Below are 22,646 nucleotides of genomic sequence, written 5' to 3'. Positions count from 1 at the left end.
TAAAGATTTCTAAATAATATAATAGATACTTTCAAACGCTCCTCAGTGGAAATCCATTTTATTCTTGCCTCTCTCTTGTAAAAAAAAAAAAAAAATCGTGCATTTAAGTAAACATGTTTCCAGCTGACGGTTTGGGTATTTCGTTTTGCTTTATGATCCCATATAACTCTCAACATTTGAATCTAAACTCAGGGAGCACACCGCCTGCTTCAGACACGCTGAAATCAGTCACATTTCAATCTATCCTTGTTCGTGTGACGCGTATTCTCAGACAGCTGCTAAATTGAATTTATTGTCTCTCATCCTCATCTTTTTCCCCCCATGGTGTGCCATCAACTAAAATGCATTAATAAAACAGAGTGTGAAATGTATTTTTGCATTAGAGCTAAACCTGGAGGCACAGATGAGACCTTTCAGTCGGGCTTTGCCTTGATGCATCTGTCTCTCGGTAGGCTTTAAAAAAAACCCTGTCTGATATGGATATACTGCAGCAGGTGGATTTCAGTGGCAGCATGTAATAAAAGAACACGTTTTCTGGCTGGTGTTGTGACTCCGCCGATGGGAATTTACAAGGACGGGCGATTTGTTTAACAGAACAATTTATTTCCAAGTTGGGCTGCAAAAATCACAATATGTGTGACGTCTAAACTTAATCTCGCATCTACAGAGAAGAGTGCAGGAATCTCCTTTTTTACAGAAGGGTGGTAAATGAGTCGTGCTAACGTGGCTTCTCAGACTGTGGGGTGTCCCCCACTGTGTGTGTGTTTTTTGGGTTACTGAGGTGTGGCAGAAAAAGTCTGATTAACCACTGCCTTCGCTTGAAAGGTCACAGCAAATCAATCCGAGGTTGTTCTGAGAGATCCCCTCTATCCTGTGATGAAACGGTTCTACCCTGATGGGAGTGAGCTCTTCCAGCCTCCATGCTGCACGTGAAGGTTCACTGAATGGTAGGACTGACTCATTATGCTCGGCTCAGGCTTGTCGTCAGCTGCGATGGTCGTCGTGGAAGATCGGGTGATCATACAGTCATGAAATGTTTTGTGTTTTTTTTGTGGCTGAGAGACATCAGTCAAAGCTGCCATCTTTTGTGACGTAAGTGATGTCGTCAAGAAAGAGGTGCTAGCTAGCGGTTTCCAGTTCCACAGTCTGCACCAGCAACAAGGCTCCTCTTTAGCTTTGTCTTATTTACAGGCGAGAGAATATAAAGTTCTGAACAGATGGTGAAACAAAAGTGACAGAAGTGCTCTGGAAGACCCCCCCCCCAAATAAAAATCATCATTCATGGTCTTTCATGGTCAAAACACTAAATAAACAAATATCTTTTCTGATAATTTTGTTGTTGAGTTTTTCATAAAATGATCCAATTCAGCTGTGTTGGTGTTTGTTGTCTTTTTTACAGAAGCCTTCACCTGAACGCCACGCTTCAGGAGTTTAGCGTGAAAACAATACACTCATGTATTTAAAAGTGGTGAATGTTGGTCTTTGCATAACTCGCTGCTATAAAAGATGAAAAAAGACACACACAAAAAAAATCAATAACCCTCTAAGAGTCACCTGCTCGTCCATTCACTCCTTCTCCCACCGTATGAAGCAGCCGCTGCCACAGTCATGTCCCCACTGTTGTTGAGGTGATATTCCCACTATTCCCAGTATCTCCCCTCCATCCTGTCTGTTACTAGAGAAATTCCCATTCTTGGGTTGCCATGGCAACAGTCTCGTGATTCCAGACTGTTCCAGTGAAAGGGTATTCCCCAGTCCGCACACACATACACACACACACACACACACACACACACACACACACACGCACACACACATGCACACGCACACACAGAGCTAAATTTTCTCCATGATGTGATCTGATTCAATCAGTCAGCCAATCAGGCTGCCATGCTAATTTGACATGTCGTATTGTCTGTTAATTCGCCCCAGTCTGAGTCTACATGCGGCGTAAAATATGGTTTGCAACACAAGTGTCTCATACAAGCGAGGCGCTTGAAGACCTTCTCTCTTTTTCTTTGCACACACACACACACCGTCTCACCAAACAAAAGCACCCGAGCGAAGAATTCACGTCCAGAAACCGAGTGCACCAATTTCATCCTCATTTGCATCAACGTGATTAGTGATTAGAGGAACACGCGCTGCTGAAAAGGGGGCATTTATATGAATCTAGAGATATAAATAATACAAGTCCTTAACCTGAATTTGTCATAATGAGACAGCCTGATCAAATTTTATGCCAAGTCTGAGCCACATCTTCATCGTCGCTTCAATGCTGCGCTGTGCTGGTACTTCTTCACAGGCTTTTCTAGCCTTGACAAGAGCACCGTCCTTCATTGATTATCTATACTGCTTCTTATTATGCATTGACTGCAAAGCACGGGAACACCCTGTGCAGACATGCAGCTTCACAGACGTAGCATCTGGGCAAACAGAGGCGACACAGTGAGCCACAGAGCTTCCCCTCGCTGCCGTGGGTGACAATCAGTCACCGGCTTTAAAATGTGGCAGAATATTGGCAATTTGGCACCTGATCCGCGGAAATCCGTTTTACTGAGAGCAACTCAGTTCAGATTCAGGTTCATGTGGCAACATGGAAGCAGCTCAGTTGTCTTTTAGTTCGGCTCTGCCTCTTGGGAGAGGGTCTGCACGTGATCAGAGGTCAGCCTGGAGAAAACATTCCTACTGCAAGGCCTGAGTAAATGCCAGGTCAGGTTTTTATGTCCTGGGTAAAACACTTACAGGTTTAAAAGAAAAATCTGTTTTTTATGACTAGAAACAAAAACAACTAGAAAAAGCAACTATATCTCTTTAAGTGAAGCTAAATTTAATGAGAAATTAAAGATCTCTGCACGCACATGTATGTTATCACTAATTGCAAGCACAGATTTAATGATCTCCCTTAAGAGAAGTAACTTTGCTTCTTATTGGATTCAGGAGAGGTTAAAGATGAAATCCATTCATAATTTGTTGCTCATCATAAAAACGCCTGTCTGTAGACGGTAATTTCTTTTGTGTTGTCTGATAAAATGAAACCAAGGTCCATTTGTTGCAATGTCTGGACTCAAAGTTCATGATCATTTTAAACACTGAACGTTTTTTTAAATGATGGACAAAACACGTGTTGCGTCTCTATACACAAGACATTCCTCGCTTCAGCTGCACTTTTCTTTTGTTTCGTGCTCTTGTGAGTCCCATGTTTTAATGTAAACATCATTCCAACTGACAGCTGTGATATTTATGATTCAAAATAAGACTTTACCTGCCCAGCATCCGCCTGTCACCACAGAACAGAAATCAAAGCACACTGCTACAGACAGGTTCAATCAGTAAGTCATGCTGTTAAACTTTATGTTATAATTTTTTTTTAAAAATTGTCATGTTCAGTATTTTATTCGTGGAAATATTTGTTTAAAAAATGTATTGAAAAAAAATGTATTTTGTATGCAATGCATCTGCTCTAATTAGCCGCAAAGCCAAGAATGAGAGTGCGTTAAGAGTGAAACATTGATCCTGCATGACAGCAGGTGAATGTTTTTTTAAACCACAATTTCTTTATTTTTTGGCAACAATTGTTTTATTTTTGTTTGTTTTTTCATTTGCTGGGATGATCGTGTCCGTCGTGTGGCAATCAAATCCTCCAGTGATGGCAGCAGCTCTTAAGTGAAGCTGATTTCACTGCAGGATTTAAAGACTGTTGACTAAAATCCACCCACACCAGTGTGATGAGTTCTCTGCTCAGATGTCTAATTACTAATAATAACAACTAACAAAGAATAACTATGGACGAGAAGGCGCTTTGGTCAGATATCACATTTTCAGCAGTAAGAAGCACGCAGATATACCGTGTGTGTTCGAGTTATTGAGTAATGGAGGCTGCGGATCACTGTGAGTTGGGTGTGTATGTGTCTCCTTCACAAAACCTCTGGAAGACAGTAGGGGATGTTGGCAAATCTTTCTCATTTTAACACACACACACACACGAAGCACAGACACTATGGATGTTGCCAAGCTTCCACCAGCAGCTCTCACAGCTGAGAACACAGAAATGGAGGGAGGCAAGGGAAAACAACGGGTGGAAAGACAGGAATACCTAAAAGGAAGGTAGAAGGAGAAGGAGGCAGGGACGCAGGACGAGGTGGCGAGGGTGGGGAGGCAAGGGGCAGGAGATTAAAGGAGGTGAGGAAGAATGAAGAAGGGGAAAAGGAGAAAGGAGGAGAAAGAGACTGAGAGAGAAGAAATTGAGGGATGAAAGCAAGGAAGGAGATTTGAATGGAAAGAGGAGCAGTACGCTGAGGAGACGATAAAGAGAGAAAAGGAAAAAAGGGGAGGAATGAGGAGAAAGGATAGGAGGAGGCCACAATGCACAGGAAGTGACTAGGTGAAGCTTGAACAACAGATAAAAAGATCTAAGGCAGGTGGGAAAGATTAGGGTGTGGGGGAGGAGGTGGAGGAATGAAGAAGAGGAGAAGAAGAAAGGAAGTGAAGAAGAGGGGAGGAAGAAATTTCTGAGGAAATGGAGGTGAAAGGTGGAGAAATGTCAGCATGAGGTGGGAAAAAATAGAAAATTAAGAAAAGAGGACAGGAGAGGTGAAAGGAAAGACGATTAGGAAAGAAAGGAGATAAGGATGAAAGGTGGCAAGGTGAGAAAGGAAACGAGAAGGAAACACAGGAAAATAAGATGAGAGAGAGAGACGAGAGAAGGGTGGGGGGGTGGGGGACAATGGAGAAGTGAGACCACCTCCAACTCCCACCGAGCTCTGGAATCAGGCTCTCAAATCCCCCACAAATTTTCCCATCAGTCACCAGACCAAACCAGTGACAACAAATTCATATCAGCGCAACTCACGTTTGCCACCCCTCCATATCATCCCCCCACCTCCTCCTCTCATTTCCTGCCTCCCTCTCCCCTCCCCTCCCGCACGCCGTCACCTGCTGGTTTCTCACACAATCAATTGATTACAACAGCACTTATCGTCTCTGCTATTGAACGCTTTCTATAGCGCACCATCACAACATTCTCATTAATCTACATTCACTTCTACGTGTAATCACTTCCCTTTGTGGCAAAGAGCCCGTCCCATGATGTAACAATGATGTTAATTTGGATTTGAGTGGGACTTGAGAGCTGAATGGTGGAAAATTTTCCTTACTTTTTTCCCTTTTCTTGTTTTTTTTTTTATCTCCACATAAACAAATCTGTTTCCATCTTTCTCTATAGGGAGGAAACAAGAAAGAAAGGTTAATGTGTTGCTGTCATTGTTTTGTTTTGGGGGTTTTTGTCTTACATTTTGCTAGTGTTAAGGCAAAGTGTGATCTTGGTGATAGGGCACTTTCAATTATGAGCTGAAAATGAGAGAGCCAGGCAGAGGTCCACATAGAGACAGGCAGAGAGAGAGAGAGGCTAGACAGACTAATCTGCTGCTTCAATAATGGATGTACCTGGAAACTACTGAACCATAGGGCACAACAAGGCATGACAGTGCGCGCGTGTGTCACACTACAGAGGGGAAAGAGAGATGGAGGATACAGAGAGAGAGAGACTGGGGCTGAGTCTGGCAGTGTGTATTTTTGCATGTTCGGGGTGCTTGCGCGTGCGTGTGCGCGAGCGTATACGCGTGCCCCAGCCAGCCAGGGCGTGAACGTGAAGGAGATTGTGCACAAAATGTGGCCGTGCGTAAAAGTGTATACCCGCATCCGTGTGTAGAAGCGCGCGCGCACGTGCCTATCAATAGGTTTGCGTCCCTGCAACCGAGTGTATGTGTGCATGCATGTGCAACCCCCCCCTCCACACCTTGCCTCCGTAGCCTTCTCTTCTTCAATCCAAATATCCGGACTTTGGAGAAGATGTCGACCAGGTTCCCGTTGCACAGCCCCTGCTTCTTACCGGGGCTCTTCCGCCGCCGGTGAGCAGTCGGTCGGTGGGCGTGTTGCTCTCTGGCTTGTCGCTTCTGCCGGATCAAACCGCTGGCGATTGCCGCTGCCATGGCTCAGCCGATACAAAAACAGCCTTGTCTCCGTCCTCGTCTCCAGTCTCTTCAGTTGTGTCCACCGGAGGGGACGGAGCGCAGACGAATCCAGACACAAACCTCCAGTCTCCGCTTTACCGGCTATAACGGCCCCATACTTCAGCCACAACGCGGTAAAGTCCAAGAAAAATAAAAAAATATATATATATATAAAAAAAATAATAAACCACACCGCTTCACGTTACTGCATATTTTCTGCTGCCGTTATTCTTCTGGCCATAGATTTGAAACGCACAGCGGTTTACCCGTCCGTCACGTTTCACCGGTCTGTCTGTCAGTCAGGGAACAGCAGCTGTCACTGAACGGCTCCTCCAAACAATTTTTCCACACCCCGCTCGTCAGTTTGTGTTCCCATGGTCAACGGGCGAGACCGGCAATTTAAAAAAAATATCTGAAAGACACAGCAGTACCTCAGAAAGCAGTTGCGTCCTCTCCTCTGAAAAGCGCCCGTTTGTATTCCGCTGACTGAAGCGCGAGGCGCGCGTGCTGCCGGCGCGAGCCCATCCAGCTGTGTGCAACTAACGAGAGTCACAAAGAGCATCACCGGAAAGAGGGCGGTTTGTCTTTCAAAGTGAAAGCCTCATAGCCCTCTCTGTGGTTCCAAAAGGGTTGTGCGCATTAATGAGCCACTTGACGGCAAAGAAAATAAAAATATTTTGCTCATAAAAAAAAGATCATCATTATTATTATTATTATTATTATTCACAGTCTGACTCTGTTATTCTATTCTGATTGTTCCGTGATTTTACAACCTGTTGCTGCCATCAAGGGGTCAGTTTTATACATTTTAGGAAAAAAATTGGCACTAATTTGTAAAAACATTTATTATGTATTTATTTATTTTTAAAAAACACATTTAATGACTTATGCACGCCTTTCAGTGTAATCAAACTAAGTGTTGCGTTATTGTTAAATCTGTCCTGCAATAGTCTGATTCTTATTTATTGTAATTATTGTTTGTTTGTTTGTTTTGACGTTTTATTGAACCTTTAATTAATTATTTAATGCATTAATTTTATTTCTACGCCTAATTGAGTAAACCTGTTATTTTTAACGCTTTAAGTAAAGCATAAATAAATAAATTTAGGCTTCCAGTTGGGAAACTGTCCCGTTAAGTGATCATTTGTGGTATGTGTCAAAGCTTCAGCGTCAGTTACGGCGCTTGTTACTTTGAAGGTAATGACCGGATGTCCTCGCGTTGGTACCCTCAGGTTATTCGACGCTTGAAAGCGCGAGCGCTCTCTGCCTGAAAGCACACGGCTGCTGGAGCCACGCGCCGGGCGAGCGGCCACACACGCGCTCTCAAAAACAACTGGTCATCCTCCGGCCGGTGGGGAGGAGGGGACGACGTCACCGGCTGGAGCGGCAGCAGGTGGGTTTTACTCTGAAATAAAACGCAGGTAAATGCAAGCTGCGAACTTCTACGGTCCTTTACGCGCGCCTTAGTCCTGCTGCAAGGCTGAACCCAGATTTGTGGCTAATCATTTATTTAAAATGTTTCTAATTAAATGCACAGCCACTGTTTACATATGAGTTTACGGTGTCACAGTGCTGTCAGCACTCAGCAGGACAGCCAGTAATGCTAAACGTTCTGGTTTTAGCATTTTCGTGATTGGTTTTCAGGGAACTTAACAGCAGTAGGTGGTTTTTAGTTTAGGATCTGCATACATTGTTTGACCCATTAAGATGCAAAATACTGTTGCTATTTGGCTATAAAATCTCTTTGTAAACACTTTGGGTCTCTAAATTTGATTAGATTAGATAAAACTTTATTAATCCCTCGGGTGGGTTCCTCCGGGAAATTCGGTTTCCAATAGCACAGCACCGACAGAAGTTACAGAATGTGGGCAGAAATATACCATATATACACATATATAAATACAGAGACATATATAAATACAGACTATACAAAAGGGATAAATAGAATAAATAGGAATAAGAATCCAAGGGAATTGCACATTTCAAGTATTGTGAGTCTATTGCACTGTTGGATATTAACAAAAAGTATTGCACAGTGAAAAAGGCACTACAGCTTAGTTGTCCCCCCCTCTTTTGTCCTCCTGTTTCCCCTCCCTCTCCCCTCCAGAGAGGAGTTAAACAAATTGTGATCTGTACATTGCAATGAGTTTAAGACGTAGCTCAATCAAGTAACTTAAGTAATCAAGTGTGGTACGGGTCGACTTTCAGGTAGATTTATGGTATCAGCTTTGTAAAATCTCAGCTATAGCCGAGAAAGGGAACATTCTGGAGGGCTGTTTTCTTTTTATGCCAGTCTGGCCCTTGATTTATATTCGTTAATGTCTCAAGTGTTTTCTATGGAGGTGGATATAGACATAAAGCACTGTGCTGGCTTCAGTTCCGCTTTTTCTTACATTCACCAGCTTCATTCTACTTATTTCATTCTATACTGGCAAAAAATGAACAGCGCTTTAGCCAGTGAAGTCTGTTCTGCTCATTACCACATCACATATCCCCGCTGTCTGTATTCAGCTCAGGAAAGGCTGTCTGAATGAGTGGTTTAAAAATGCAAGAGTTGGGCTCCACTGATAGCCTGATAAATTGCGGGGCAGCCTTGCCTGTGTGGTTCGCCTACAGTGTACACATGCACCTGTAATATATATACATACATATATATATATATTACAGGTACAGGTTTCCGGCTGTAAGGTTACACCACGGGACGGACTACACGATACTCACGTTTCATCCACAATGTGACAGCGTGTGGGCCGGTAACAGGTGTAACTTAACTCTGTGCGCTGACGTCACACCTCTATTTCTAAGCAGGTAAATACACCATAAGGACACCTTACATTTAATCACCCCCCAAAAAGTGAAACTCACTATTATTATTTTGAAAATGTATGTTTTGCCTAAACTTCACAAGCCTGCCTGAATCTGTCTTTTCCAGTACTGCATGTAGGTCAGCCATCTCTCCAGAATAAAGAGCTGGGCTGGGACCCAGTTGGACACAAAGAGCACTGAAATGAATTTCTCCCTCTTTCTTCTGGGGAAACTGATATCAAAGAAAATCCCGAAACTGTCGCCAGTCTATCTGTCTTTACGATGAGTAACGGGGCCGTGGGGTTAGGGCCCGTGGGTCTTTGAAGACGCACCGGATAGAACCTCAATTTTTTATCAGAGAACGACACATTTGATCAAGTTGGCACGGTGCAGTTCTCTGCAGATATGCGACAGCAGTGATACTGACGTGTGCTTTAAATATGCTGGGCTAAACTTCAGTGTGGAGGAAAATACGCACGGCTGTAATTCAGTTGAATTTAGCTTTTGCATATTCATAATTTAACCAGGAATCACAAGGTGCTTTTAGGGGTGCCCTGCAACCAGAAGGTGCAGTTTGGTGATTAATGGTAATTACTATACTTGATAGTATTCATTTTTCCCTGCAGGTAAATCCTTTTGATTCTGGTATAGTCTGGGGCTAAAATTATTACTGTGTTAATTTTAAAATATATATATTTTTAATTATTCTTGTTTTTTTTTTTTTACTATAGTTTCTTTATCTTACTTTGAAAATTCTCTGTTATAAAACTTTGCAATAATAATGAAAGTGCTATCCTGTCTTAGGTCTTTTTTTGTCCTTGTTGTGCGGCTTCAAAAAAATGACTTTAGGGCACTGGGATGTGATTAAAAAATAATCGGATGTTGCTGTGAGGCTTCCTGACGTCAGAAGCAGGTCAGGAACACTTGAACCAAAATATTTCAGCACCAGAGACAGCGACAGCTCTGTCACCCTGTTTTCTCTCTCTCTCTCTGGATGTGTGTGTGTTTGAGTTCTACACACACACACACACACACACACACACACACACACACACACACATTGTGTTTTTTTTAAGAAGGTAACACAGAAATATGATGTATGTCTGTCCTCATTGCCACTAGGTGGCAGCAGAGCCTGTCTAAGCGAAGGAGCTGTGTAGCAGAAGTCGTTCATTAACATGATGACTAACAGTAAGAGAAAAACTCAAATGACTGTAAAACCTTCAACGTTAATGATTTAATGAAGTCCTGAAGAGTCTATCAGATCTTTCATCTCTGAGAGATCTAACTGTGTCATTGCCACTGTGTCCTTAACGGTGTCCTAATGTTATATTTAACTGTGCTTAACAGACCCAAGATCCAACAGCAGCATGACGTCGTCACCCTGCATCTATTGTCCCATTTCAGCAGGTATCTCTGAAATTTCTGGCATTGATGACGCGCTGCCATTAAAGCATTTCTCTCTGTTTTTTTCCTCCCAGACAGCAGGAAAAAAAAGAAAAAAAGAGAGCAAAGAAAGTGTTGGTGTATACCTGCGTTTTTTCATTTTTTATCCAGGTCACTTCAAGTAAGGGAGTCATGAATAAATCAAAGCTACATTTCCATTAAAATTCAACTCCACAGCTGCTTTTTATAACATCCCAGGGAGGTGGGACACTGCTCAGAAGCTTCAAAAAGGAAAAGCCTCGCCTTCTTCCATCCACTTATTCCACTGCCCACACCCTCAAAAAAACAAAAAACTTTATGCTTCAGGGTTTACAGGGAAACAGACTCAAAGGGAGACAAACACAAGATCACAAACACATAAGCTATAGCATGCAACATTGTGATTCTTTTTCTTTTTAAATCAATTCAAGATCTTCTCCTTGAGAGGAAACACACTGAGAGACACTCTTATCTTCTGTCTCAACATTTTCCACACACTGAAGTGTTCTTCTCAGCCTGCTCAGAGGCAGCGGCGCCCTCTACGGGCACTAAAGGAGACCGGCACTCACCCCTCATTCCTTCACCTCAACTTTTCCTTATCCCACTCTCATTATAATGTACTCTGTCATCAGCTGTGAAGACATTTTCATGACCACAGGGATGAAAATGTATTTTTTATTGCAGCTGTAAAGCTCAAATTTGGTGGTGACTGCACTAAGCTTTTCTCACGGTTTATGTCTATAGTTATGGTTGCTTCAAACTGCAACCAAAAAAAACCCCTTTACAAAAGTAAATCTGTGGTCATTAAAGAAATTAATAGCCTCAAAAACATTAGCAATGAAATGCTAACAGAAGAAGAGTGCCTGTGACATTTTGAGGTGTTTGTTCTCAGACACAAACACCAAAGTGCTGCCAAGAAAGAGAGAAAAAAAAGAATTATTGTACAGTTCTGGCAACAAACCACCAAAACTGCTCGACTACCTTGAGAGAAGCGCACAAACATGTTGAACATGTTGGATGTGGGAGGGTGAAGCTGGCTCCTTTGGTTCTTGTAGGGCACTTTTATTTTCCTTTAGTGGCATTTTGACTGTTTTTGAACAGGGCGCTACTTTCTGTCTACTTTGATTTGATTTTTTTATTTCCAATGAAGCGAGACCTTACTGCTTCTTGTACAGCATGTAGCGATGTTTAGGAGAATGATGTCCTCATAAGTTTGTGTTTTGGGGTCAGATAACAAGCAGCAAAATTTGATTGATACACGCAGATCCCCATCCAGCACCTTCGGGGTGAACTTGAACATTAACTTTATCACCTGGCACCCAACATCAAATCCCTTTAACGTTAAAACAGAGTTCCCAAATTAGTTATAAATGAATCAATCCAAAAACAAATCAAGAAGTAGAAGGGTTTACTTTCAAACCTACAGTTTACAGTAAATGGCAACACTTTAAATCCTCAGTGTCTCAGTTCTTAGAAAAAGCACGCAAAGTTAGAAAAGATGGGAATAAGATGGGAAATAGGGAAAAAGTTTCTGCCTACAAACGTATAAATGAATTATAAAGTTTAATTAAATTTTTGATTTCTTTTTTTGCTTTGATAACAGGGTTAATGGTTTATGGCATGCACATCAGAAGTAACTGATTTAATATCATAAAATGTGAAAATAGTGTTTTTTCTTATAATTAAAATGATAACAAAAACACAGAGATTTAGTTTTTAAGAGATCTTGATTCCTAATTTCTGCTTCATGTGTATTTCCTATAGTTAGAGTTGGGTGTGCTGCACAGGATTGCAGGGTGGACGGTTAAACTGCTGGCCACGAACACAAAGTTTCACTGCAGGAAAGCACAAATGGTCATAAAGCACAATCTAATTGGACACACCAGTTAAAATAACCTCCATCTGAGGCTATTTTATCAGTCAGCATTACACTTCGAGCGGTTCTCGGGAATCACTTCTTAAAAAATCTCTGCAGGTGGCGCTCTGTCTGCCTGCCTGGCTCCGTCATGAGGGCTACAGCAGCTCGCGCTGACTGATCTTTCTCTCCTGCTCTGATCAAAGCAACAGGTAAATAATGCATCCAAGTGTCGAGATCAAGAATCAAAGAGCTATTAATATCAGTGCGTCTGGGAGGCAGGGGAGATAAGAGAGCCGGTGAAGAGTGGATGATGGAGCGATGAGGGGATAGAGATACAGACAGGGAAGGTAACAGATGTGGGTGGGTGTTCCCCAGACGGGAGTGTGAGGATAGCCGCTCTGAACTCAGCAGGATGAGTCATAATTCGCGCTCACACACCCGCCCACATGCAAGTACGCACTCGCAGAGGCACAGGCGCGGGGAAGTCCACTGTTGCCTAGGTAACGAGTGATTAGTGACGCAGGTGGGTCTCCGAAAGGAGGGAGGGAACACCTGCTGAATGCTGAGAGGGTAACAAACACGCACACAGGCACACACACACACACACATCTGGCATCAATTACATTAATCACAGGGCTTTTCTGACTTTCTCCTCTCTGCTGCTGCTGTGCCTCGCTCCTGTGCGCACACACAAACACTGAAACACAAGCACATGATCACACACACACACACACACACACACTCGCCTATGCTGCTGTTAGACATAAGGAAAAAAATCACCATTAAAAGATGCCGCTTTCTTTCTGTCTCCACTCCTTGCTTCCCTTTGCTCCTTTCCTTGTCACCTTTCACTGTCCTTTCCTCCTCCCCTGTCCCATCTCCCCTCTTCTCTTATCCTCTCCTTTCTTCTCTTCATCTGTCTTTGTAACATCACCAACACAGCGGGGAGGAGGAGAGAGGGAATGGGGGGACTAAATTATTCATTCACCCCCCCCCCCCTTTTCCTTCCATCTCTGCTGTCTCTGGTGTCTCTAGCGCTCCTCCTCCTTGTTTCTCTCTGTTTGTTATACCTATTCCCGTCTCATCCCAATTTTTTAAGCATTCAGCAGCCTCCCTCTCTCTCTCTTTCTTTTGCTCGCTAGCACAAAGACCAGTGAGAAACTTTGCATGTACTGGATGTCAGCAAACTCACAGGGACATGTGCATCACAAGGACAGACGCAATAAAAACACAGAGTATTTTTGTTCCTGTCATAATAGTTTGTCATTCGGGCTGTTAAAGCAAGCGTTAAAGTTTTTGAAGGAGGGTGGGGGGAAAAGGGTTAGGGGGATTGAGATTTTGAGGTTTTGTTATTGCTTTAAAACTTAAAATTAGCGCCAGAAGCGCAGAGTTATAAAGACACTGCAGTGACTGAAATCTCATGTTAATATCAATGATAATTCAGTGTCCCAGCTAACTACCCTCAGGTCAGTGGCTCAGAGTTTTACTGGCCTACGTACATTTTTTTATTGGCTTGTGAAAAGGCTTTTATTTTTATATTTAAAATATTAATGCAATTTAAGTAATACAATATTTTATATTATTTTACTTTTTAAATCTGAAAAATGTTACAAAAGCCTTGAAACAAATATGGTCTATTACACCTCATGCCCCCTTGCATATTTTAATACAACTTCTGAAGGCTTACTGCAGACTTTTCTCTGTGTAGCACAAACAGAGGTGCATGGAGCAGCTACAAAGTTCGCTTTTTCTCCAACTCGGAATTTGTTGATCAACAGCAAAGGTCTTAAGGTCGATTACAGGAACAGACCTGCTGTTTTGGGAGCTGGGAACACGCCGATTGCTCATAAGACATTTGAAGGGCGTTTTTCTCATCTGTTCTTTATTTCTTTAACTTTCACTTATCGGTCGTAGTAAATGTCAGTACAAGCTAATATATAGCCCAGCCCATATATTTCAGGCTATTCTTATAGTATACAAACGCTCATTAGTCTGCATATTCTGTAGACGTGTTAAATACTGGTTTAGCAGATAATGAGATAATGTGCAAGAGATGTATTTTTTTTATGTTTCTCTAAAAAATAGAAAAATAGAAACCTAAAGAAGAAAAAGGACATAGAAACTTATCACAACAAGAGACAGAGTCACAGACACAAACATGTGTACAATGATTTGACACTCATGTTGTGCCATTACTTACAGCATTTTGCAGTCCACTGTATCATGCATACATCACAGAATAGAAAAATTGTCTGGATAACCTTGAATGAAACCACTAAAAAACAATAAAACACAAAACACACACACACAATTCCCCCCTCTTTTGTCATGGCTGATTTTCTTGACAAACATGAAAAGCAACTAACTCAAGTACCTCCAAGATCAAGTAGTCTCGAAAACACTCTCACACTGATTACATAGTGATGTCTCAGTTTTTTGCTTAGCGTACATATTCCCATGAAATGCCATTCAAAGCCTTCTGCCATTTGTGCCACTTTGAAGTATGAAGTAGTGACAGTAAAGTTTATATTAGTCATGCCAATTTCCATAGAGTTACCAAGTGTTTACTGAAAAAGAAAAATGACACTTGAATTACCTGAAATGCTCCAATCAGGTCCACATGTTCTTTATCTGTATGGCTGCTGGTTAAAGTCGCAGCTCATTAACTGAGAGGAGCACAGAATAACCTGCAGTCCAGTTTCCATCTCTAATTTTAGACATTTATCTCACATTACACATAGTATCTGATACTGTATTGGGCTGACTTAATCAAAACTCTTGTAGGAGCAAGACAAATGAAAATGGTTAATAAAAAACAAAACAATCCTGCACATTATATCACATATAAAAATAGCTACATATAGGACAGTAAATAAATTTGTGATTTCACAGGTAAACTTAGCTCTGTCAGGACCACTTTAGCACCAAAAGCAATTTATATTTTGTGGCATGGCTTTGTTCTTGGGCCTTACCACTCTTCCATGTGGCAAACCAGAATGCAGGGAGATCAGCAGCAAGGCACAGACCAGAGCAGATATCAATAAAAACAGACTCAACACTGATTAAACTGCAGGAAATTGAGAAGTGAGTCTGCAAAGAGCTTGCAGATGTAACAGTATGGAGACTTTCAAGCGCATAGGAGATTTGTCAATGGGATCCCCAAAAGGGCATCGGCTGAGTCATAAACTGATGTGGGCTGGCATTGGTTTGAGGCATTCCCATATGCACCCATCCATCCAGCTATCTGTTTCTTAACTGCTTATCCATTTTGATAGGCTGGAGCTGGGCTTGGTGAACAGTTCAGCTGGCCATCGCAGGGCTAACAGGCTCACACTCACACTTAGGGCCAATTTAGAATGATTATAGATGATCAGAGTGACCCTAGCAGTCGAGCAGAGAAACTCCACACAGAGCAGCGTGTTTGAACCAGCAACTTCTTGTAGCTGTGCTTACCGCTGCACCACCAAACCGCCTGAGGCTCGAATCATCAGCGATGATTTTAAAAAGATAACAGCTGAAAATGGAAGGCTTCTAAATCAGAGCAGTTACATAATCACTCCAGATCTTTCCCCCCTCCAAAAAAAACTCCCAACTACATGGGAAGATGAAGGGGGGGGCGGCGGGGGCAGAGAGATAACGAGAGTGAAAGGAGAACTCCTTCAAGTGAGAGTTTGAATTAAGGAAGACGCTAAAAGCTGGGTGGAGGTGGCAGAGAGATATGAAATATATATGCATTTAAAAAATGTGGGAAGAAACGTAGGGGATGATATTCTCTAGTTTCCACCTGCAGTCCAGTGTTCATGAATACCTTTATCTTACATCTCACATGATATCTGATGTTGTATTTGGCTGACTTTAATAAAACTCTTACAGGGACAAGAGAAAAGACTTACAAAATGCACAAAAAAGCATTGTCAGTCAGCACGTCGTGAAATGAAGTTGATGTATAACCACTGCTAAATTATTCATGACCATCTGATGTCACGATTTGACTCGTGTCTGTGTGTCTGCACACATAATGAAGAGAGAAGAAACAAACTTGGCCACATCCATGTCTACCCCAACTCTGTCACAACATATATAAAGGCTTTGAATTGATTTTAAAAAAGTGTATTTACATGTATTCCACCAGAACACAAAAGTTGTGGCAGTGACAGAAAACAATCCCTCAGATATGGATGAAGCCACGGATTTTATTATATGGATGCTCAACATATATTTCCAGCTGCACAGAACAAGTCCACACAGTGGGAGCCTAAGCTTAGCTTTACTAATTCAGTATCAGCACCAAACCTATAAAATCATGATGTCACTATTAAGTTGTTTTTGAATATAAAACATACACACACTTACCATTTGGCTTGTAAATTCCAAAGTTATGGCCAAAAATGTGTTTTGTGAGGACCGTAACACCAAAATCTAAGTACTTCTTCTGTAATGTGAAATTAGTCCGGGGGAATGGGGTACAGGGGGACTGACCGAGTTACAGAGAACTGACTGGACACAAGTGAAACTAAAGATGAGACAGCAGACAATTACAGTACGGAAACAGACAAAGATGCAAAATAAGTATGGCTGAGAAGCTACATGCATGTTGTGTACCTTCTATGGCCAAAATATAATCCCTGAGTGACCACTGGTGCCAAATTTGCAGAGATGGACAAGCATCACCTGTTGTCCTCCATGTATAAGCTTCTTTTCCTTTTACAGCACATATCATTTATACATTACCCCACCCCCACCCCGACCTCCCTTTTTGTGTATCGATCCATTTTGTGAAAAAAATGTACCCTCCTGTTGATAGTGCTGCAGTGATGGACAGTAAAATTACTGTGTGGTCCAGGAGAAGAACATTATTGTCCTGAGCAGACTGGACCACAGAAATCTAATATATCTGTCAATGCTAATCCATTTACTTCAGAAGGCACTCCCAGCCAAAGTAAAACTGATTTGCACTCCCCCAACCTGCACTAAACCTCAGCCCCCAACCCACAGCTCCTCCTGCCAACAGTTTGTGGACTTTTAGTGAGTAATGGCAGTGATTTTCTTCTCATTGCTCTGAGAAGTTTTACATCACTGTAATTTTCTGGCCTGTCTGTAAATGAGTCACTCAGGCAGGTCATGGTTTCACTGCGTTCGCAATGCTCACAACACTCTGGCAGAATACAAAAGGCTGGAAACTCGGGTTAGTTTTGATGTCCTCCATCTGTACCATTATGCATTGAAGGTTTCGTTCTGCTTGTTGCAGCTTGAAAGACAGACAATATGTTAACTGTGTGCTCCATAATTTCCCCACTGAAGGGGATTAGAGCTCGGCTTGACGCTGCAATGACAGACGCCTTAATTTTCCCTAACAGTGGTTTTTTGTTTAGCTTTCATACACGTCTGTATGCAAGGCTTACCGAACAAGACGCACAAATTAGTTTTCAGTGACGGGAGCAAAGTGTATAGTTAGATAATATGACAAAAAGATAAAACTTTGTTAAGCATTTGCTGCTCAACAATGGAGAATGTTTTCAGAGCCACCCACAGTTGTGCACATGCTGTGTGGGAACTTAAGCTTATTTTTCTCAGCAGCAGCTCCAGGCAGCCCGTAGACTGAGCGACAAAAGGTCTAATTTCAGCCACTGGGCCATAAAAAAGTTGCTTTAGCTCACAGTTCTTTGTAGTTAGTTGGGAGAGGTGGAGTTACCAACTAAGAAAATGTAGCATTTTAAGAAAATGATTAGGTCGTTTTCAATTTGTGGGCAGCAAGATGTCTTGTATAGCATCAAATCTTCTTTTAACAACAGTCCATAAACATCTGGGCGCTGAGGAGACCAGCTGCTGAAACTTTTGGGAGAGCAATGTTGTCCTGTTCCTGTCTGATAGAGGATTGATTTGGATTGATTGGAAATGATTTCATGCTTTTGGTTTCATGATGTGCCAAATGTTTTCAGCTAGGTAAAGGTCAGGACTTCAGGAAAGCCAGTTCAAGGACTCTTCTTCTATTAAGCCATGTTGTTGTAATAGATGTATTAATGCACCACAATACCATCGCAATTCAGGCTTTTGAACTGAGCACCAATGACAAGCCAGACGTTCTTTTTCCTCTTTAGACTATAGGAAGCAGCATCTGTGTTTTCCACAAAGAATTTCCTTTTTTTTTTCATCTAACCACAGAATAGTTTTCCACTTCGCCTCATCCCATTTTAAATGAGCCTTACTTGATTCCTTTATGTGAAATTAAGACTTCAAAAGCCTTTTACTCATGTCTTTGTTAGTTCTGCTCTTGGGTCTGTTATAAGCTGCTGGTCTAGTGGCCATCTGTTCTCTGTCAACATGATCCCACACTGCTTCAGAAATATTGAGGTCTAGGCTCTGATCCATGATCCACTGATGGTGTTTTACTGTGTGTTTTTCTATCCAGGTATGAGTTTACTTTCCTCTTTTGTCCTCCACTTGTCAAATTTCCTTAATTTGCTGGGGACACTGCACACAGTGCCAAGTTTTCAGCTGATAGCTTTTTGGGAATAATCTCATTGGTCCAAAAGTACCATTTTGTCAAACTGTCTTATCTTTGACCGTTTTGGCAGTTTAACTTAAAAAATGGGAACAAATAATGTGTTTTGACAGATACAAAGTGCCTAAAGACATACTTTTAAATAACTTCTTTACTAAGTTGTCTGTTATGTATAGAAACACTGGTTCATCCCTTGATTTAGGTGTGTTATTTTATGTTTGAATGATTCATTGGTTAGTTAATTGTCTTAACAAAAAGCATTCCTGTGAAAGTGGTCAGGTACAAAGACTGGACTGAAAATAAATGTCCAAAGAAACAGAAAGAGCTTCAGAAAACCTGGAGAACTAGTGTCCCTAAAACTATATATCCTCTTACTAATTGTGCACCGAGGTTGATGGCATATTCAGTAACACATGTTCATCTACAGCAGGTCTACAGCATGAGTTACCATGGCGATGTAAGAAATGAAAAGTCTTTGTAACCCTATGTCAACATGAAGTTACCTCCCTAAAATTCAGCTTCATAGTACAGGCCCCAGCTTTGATGCTAAACCCTTTTTGTTTCTTTTCTACCAGAGTCACACTCCATGTTCAAAAGGGCAGAACATTCACCAGCTCAGTTATTGCACCTCTCAAAGAAACACTTTTGGAAAGATTTGAGCCTTTTTGAACTTCCTCCTCATGTCAGTTTCTTCATGCAGAAATTCTCCTGCATAAGTGCTGAGGGCTCTGGCTTGCAGTAGCTACAGTATTGTGCCCTGCAGCGGTTGTAATTTTTGGTGTGAGTTGCAGTGCAATATCCAGTTACAGTGCCCTAAGGGGGTGTACAGTGTCTGTGTGGTAATTGCCTCCCGCCATGTTTTTAATTGACACTGACTGAGATATATGTCTTATTGTTTGTACTACAAACTGTTTGGTACGAGGCAAATTGAATTTAATTGTGATAAAAATGATTTCGTCCTTCATCTTGAGTTTTCTTTTCCTTGATTGTGGTATAAGGTTTTGGGATCTCTTGCTCAAGACAAGCTTTTTCGTTTTTTTCCTCAAGCCTGTAATGTATAAAAAACAGAAGATAATAACTTGCTGCAAGCACAAAGTCGTGGGAATGATGACACTCCTTTGATTAGTATTGTTCACTGTGCTATTTCAACGCAATCTGCAGCTGAATTAACCGTTTGTACAGTGGTTATGTTAGAAAAGTTCATGGAGTAGGTCGTGAGCAGTCGGACTGATCAGAACAATTCGATTTGGCAGCTGTGGTTAAACACTTGGATGAGGCACCTAAACTTCAGCTCATGCCTCACCTGTTGGCAGTGAAAGGAAAGGACAGCACAGCAGTTTGCTGAGGAAGGCAGAGAACATCAATGCATTGATGAAGCAGGCAATGAGATAGTGGCGATAAGGGGGGGTTGTTTCACATCTACCTTGGGCAGCTGTCATCCTGCTAATCCATCTTGGCTCGCAAGTCGGTCATTGTTTGAGGAGAATTCACATCTATTTCCATCAGGCTGGGACAGTTAACGCAAAGCCAGTGCATCTAAAACAGATGCTTGGAAATGAAAATGACTTAATTCGACCCTTGAACCCCTGGACAAGACAAGTTCTGGTCCTCAAGTGGGATGATTCACTTTTGTGTTGACTATTGTACAAGCTTGTCCTTGATAGCTTGAGGATCTCAAAGACAAACCTAAAGACAAACCAGCATCCATTACCAGTGTCTCTCTTTTACAGCTCAATAGCCCAAGCACATTTAAGAGGTTAACGGATTTGGTGCTGGCATGTTTACGTTCAACAACTTGTTTAGTGTACCACAATCAAATTATTGTGTTCAGCTGGACTTTTCTGGAGCCTTTGTCATGCTTGGATGAGGAGCTAACCAAATTATGCCAGGCTAACCTCAAGGTAAAGTCAGTTAAATGAAATATATTTGCTTGCAGAGCAACATCATCCGGTGCACTGTGTAGAAGCTGGAAAAGTAGAAGCAAGGCATCAGCAACTAGGGCTAAAGAAGTGGACTGAAGTAAACAGTTTTATTCGGTATGTTTTCCATTACAGGGGTTATGTGAAAGACATTATATAGATTCCTATTCCTTAGCATGAACTCACTAAACAAGGGAGGTGTTTTAAATGCACTCAGGTCAGCTTTGAACAGCTCAAGCTTAGTTTGATTTCAGCCCCAATTCTTGCATATCCTGATCCCCTAAATATGAGATACAGAAGCTAGTGATGGATGAATTAGGGTGGTCCCATCACAGGCACACGTCATAACCCATGCTAGCAAGGTCTTGTCTTGACAAGAAGGATAATAATGGCAGAAAGGAGCTGCTGAGCATGCTCACACTGACTTATCACTCACTGCGCTAAGAGTTTCCAGGGGCTGGATGTACAGGAAGCTCATTTCAGGAAATATTGTTTCCTCATTAATCTTGAGTTTCTGCCTCGTTGAGCGTGGTATAAAGTTTTGGGATCTTATGTTCTCTTGTGAATCACAATCATTTGGTCTATTACTCAGTGATTGTGATTCACTAACAGGTGAGCACGTTTGATGAATCCAGCAGTAGTTTTGCATGCGTGCTTGTTTTAGGTGGGAACATTTTTACACACTACTGTCTTTCTACTGTCTGGTTTATTTCATCTGTTTCTCTTTGCGTTTCTTTCTCTGATGTTCTAAATGGTAAAATGGTGAATCAATTCAAGCATTCAAAGCACTTTCAAACACATGCTTCATTCATCCATTTACACATGCACTTATGTGCCGATGAATGCATTAGAGGTTCAGTATCTTGCCCAAGGATGCATGACTGGGATATCAGGGGTTCAAACCACCAACCTTCCAGCTAGTAGACAACCCGCTCTGCTTCTTCAGCTACAGCCACCCAAATTCTATTAATAATTTAAGTCCAAATTAACAAAGTCACAAAAACAAAGCAAATATTCTTTGGGAGTCTCCACTTATTGCACACATTACTGAGCCTTGCTGTGACACTAAAAAGACCCCACACACCAATCTGGTTTAGCCACAGTGTTACATAAAAGGAAACACCTTTTATAGAAATATGTGCATGTGGCATGTCTGTGTGTACAGTAATCCCTCTAACAATGACAATGTGAACAGTTCAGCAGCATGGTGCATTAGCCTGTGAGGCTAACATGGGACTGCATCCAATTCAAACTGTGGCACAATACCGATGTGAGAGTAAATCTCCTCTGTGGCGAAAAAATAAAGGAGATTTCAGTTGAGTGAGAAAATCGGATATATCTAAAAATACGCACTCTGTAACAATTCCTTTATTAACAGATTTATTTTGATAATAGCTGAAGGCATTGGTGCAACCTTTTCGTGGCCGGAACAGAACATTTATCAAATAATAACTCTACATAATTTTTCTCAAAGCAAGTCCTTTAAAATTCTCACTGCACACAGCCTAATAGCTCCAAGTCATGTTCGATAAAGCAAGATCCTTCTGCCCAGTTAGAGTTAAATAACAGTATGTTTAAAGAATACAGTTTCATAAAAGCTTTCACTTTTCTTCAGCTTTCAATTTACTTCAGTAAACAGAGAAAAAAATACAAGCAGCAGACTCGAATGCTCAGATAAATCTACTGTATTCTGCAAATCCCGTAAAGACCACAGCAAACAATGAAATTTTACAATTGACAAGTATCGTCTGTGTTCCCAAAGCCTGATGTGGCTCAAAAAGAGCAAAACAAGCGACTGCAAGAGGAAAAAACAACTTTGCAAAGAATCAAGCACCAGATGAGTGGATGACCTCATCTGTCCGCTAGATGCACACATACTGACACACCATCGACAGCTATATAACACAGTCCTCCAGGCAGACGTTAGAGAGCGACGCCTGACTTATCAATTACTACAAAAGGCATTTTAAGTGTTGTGTGCATCTAAATGTGTTCTCTGTGCTCTTGGTCCTAATGCATAAGGACAGTGTGTGTCCTTTTGAGTTGTCGTGGTCAAGACCAGACACTAAAATACCTCCAAATATTAATATTATTAACGTAGATCGGTGGGATTATTCACATCAGTC

General features: G+C 41.7%; 1 protein-coding gene across 4 annotated transcripts in view; it reads right to left on the bottom strand.

The window, feature by feature from the left end:
- The window catches only part of LOC116319214 (fibroblast growth factor 14-like), a 72,727-nt gene that overhangs the window by 37,879 nt on the left and 12,202 nt on the right, over positions 1–22,646 (bottom strand). Inside the window, exon 1 of one of the 4 annotated variants that reach the window (XM_039606223.1) lies at positions 6,443–6,534. The exons of 1 other annotated variant lie outside the window; for it this stretch is intronic. Coding sequence is in view for 1 of the 3 variants with exons in the window: in XM_031738480.2 (XP_031594340.2) it covers positions 5,798–5,990 (193 nt within the window). In the remaining 2 variants the exon portion in view is untranslated. Of the gene's footprint in view, positions 1–1,554; positions 1,653–5,797; positions 6,412–6,442; positions 6,535–22,646 lie in introns of those variants that run through there. 2 more of the 4 variants (XM_031738480.2, XM_039606222.1) reach the window with 2 other exon arrangements.

The sequence above is a fragment of the Oreochromis aureus genome, linkage group 23 (assembly GCF_013358895.1).
Source record: "Oreochromis aureus strain Israel breed Guangdong linkage group 23, ZZ_aureus, whole genome shotgun sequence".
Taxonomy (NCBI): Eukaryota; Metazoa; Chordata; class Actinopteri; order Cichliformes; family Cichlidae; genus Oreochromis; species Oreochromis aureus.
This window is presented reverse-complemented; position numbering and strand designations above follow the sequence as displayed.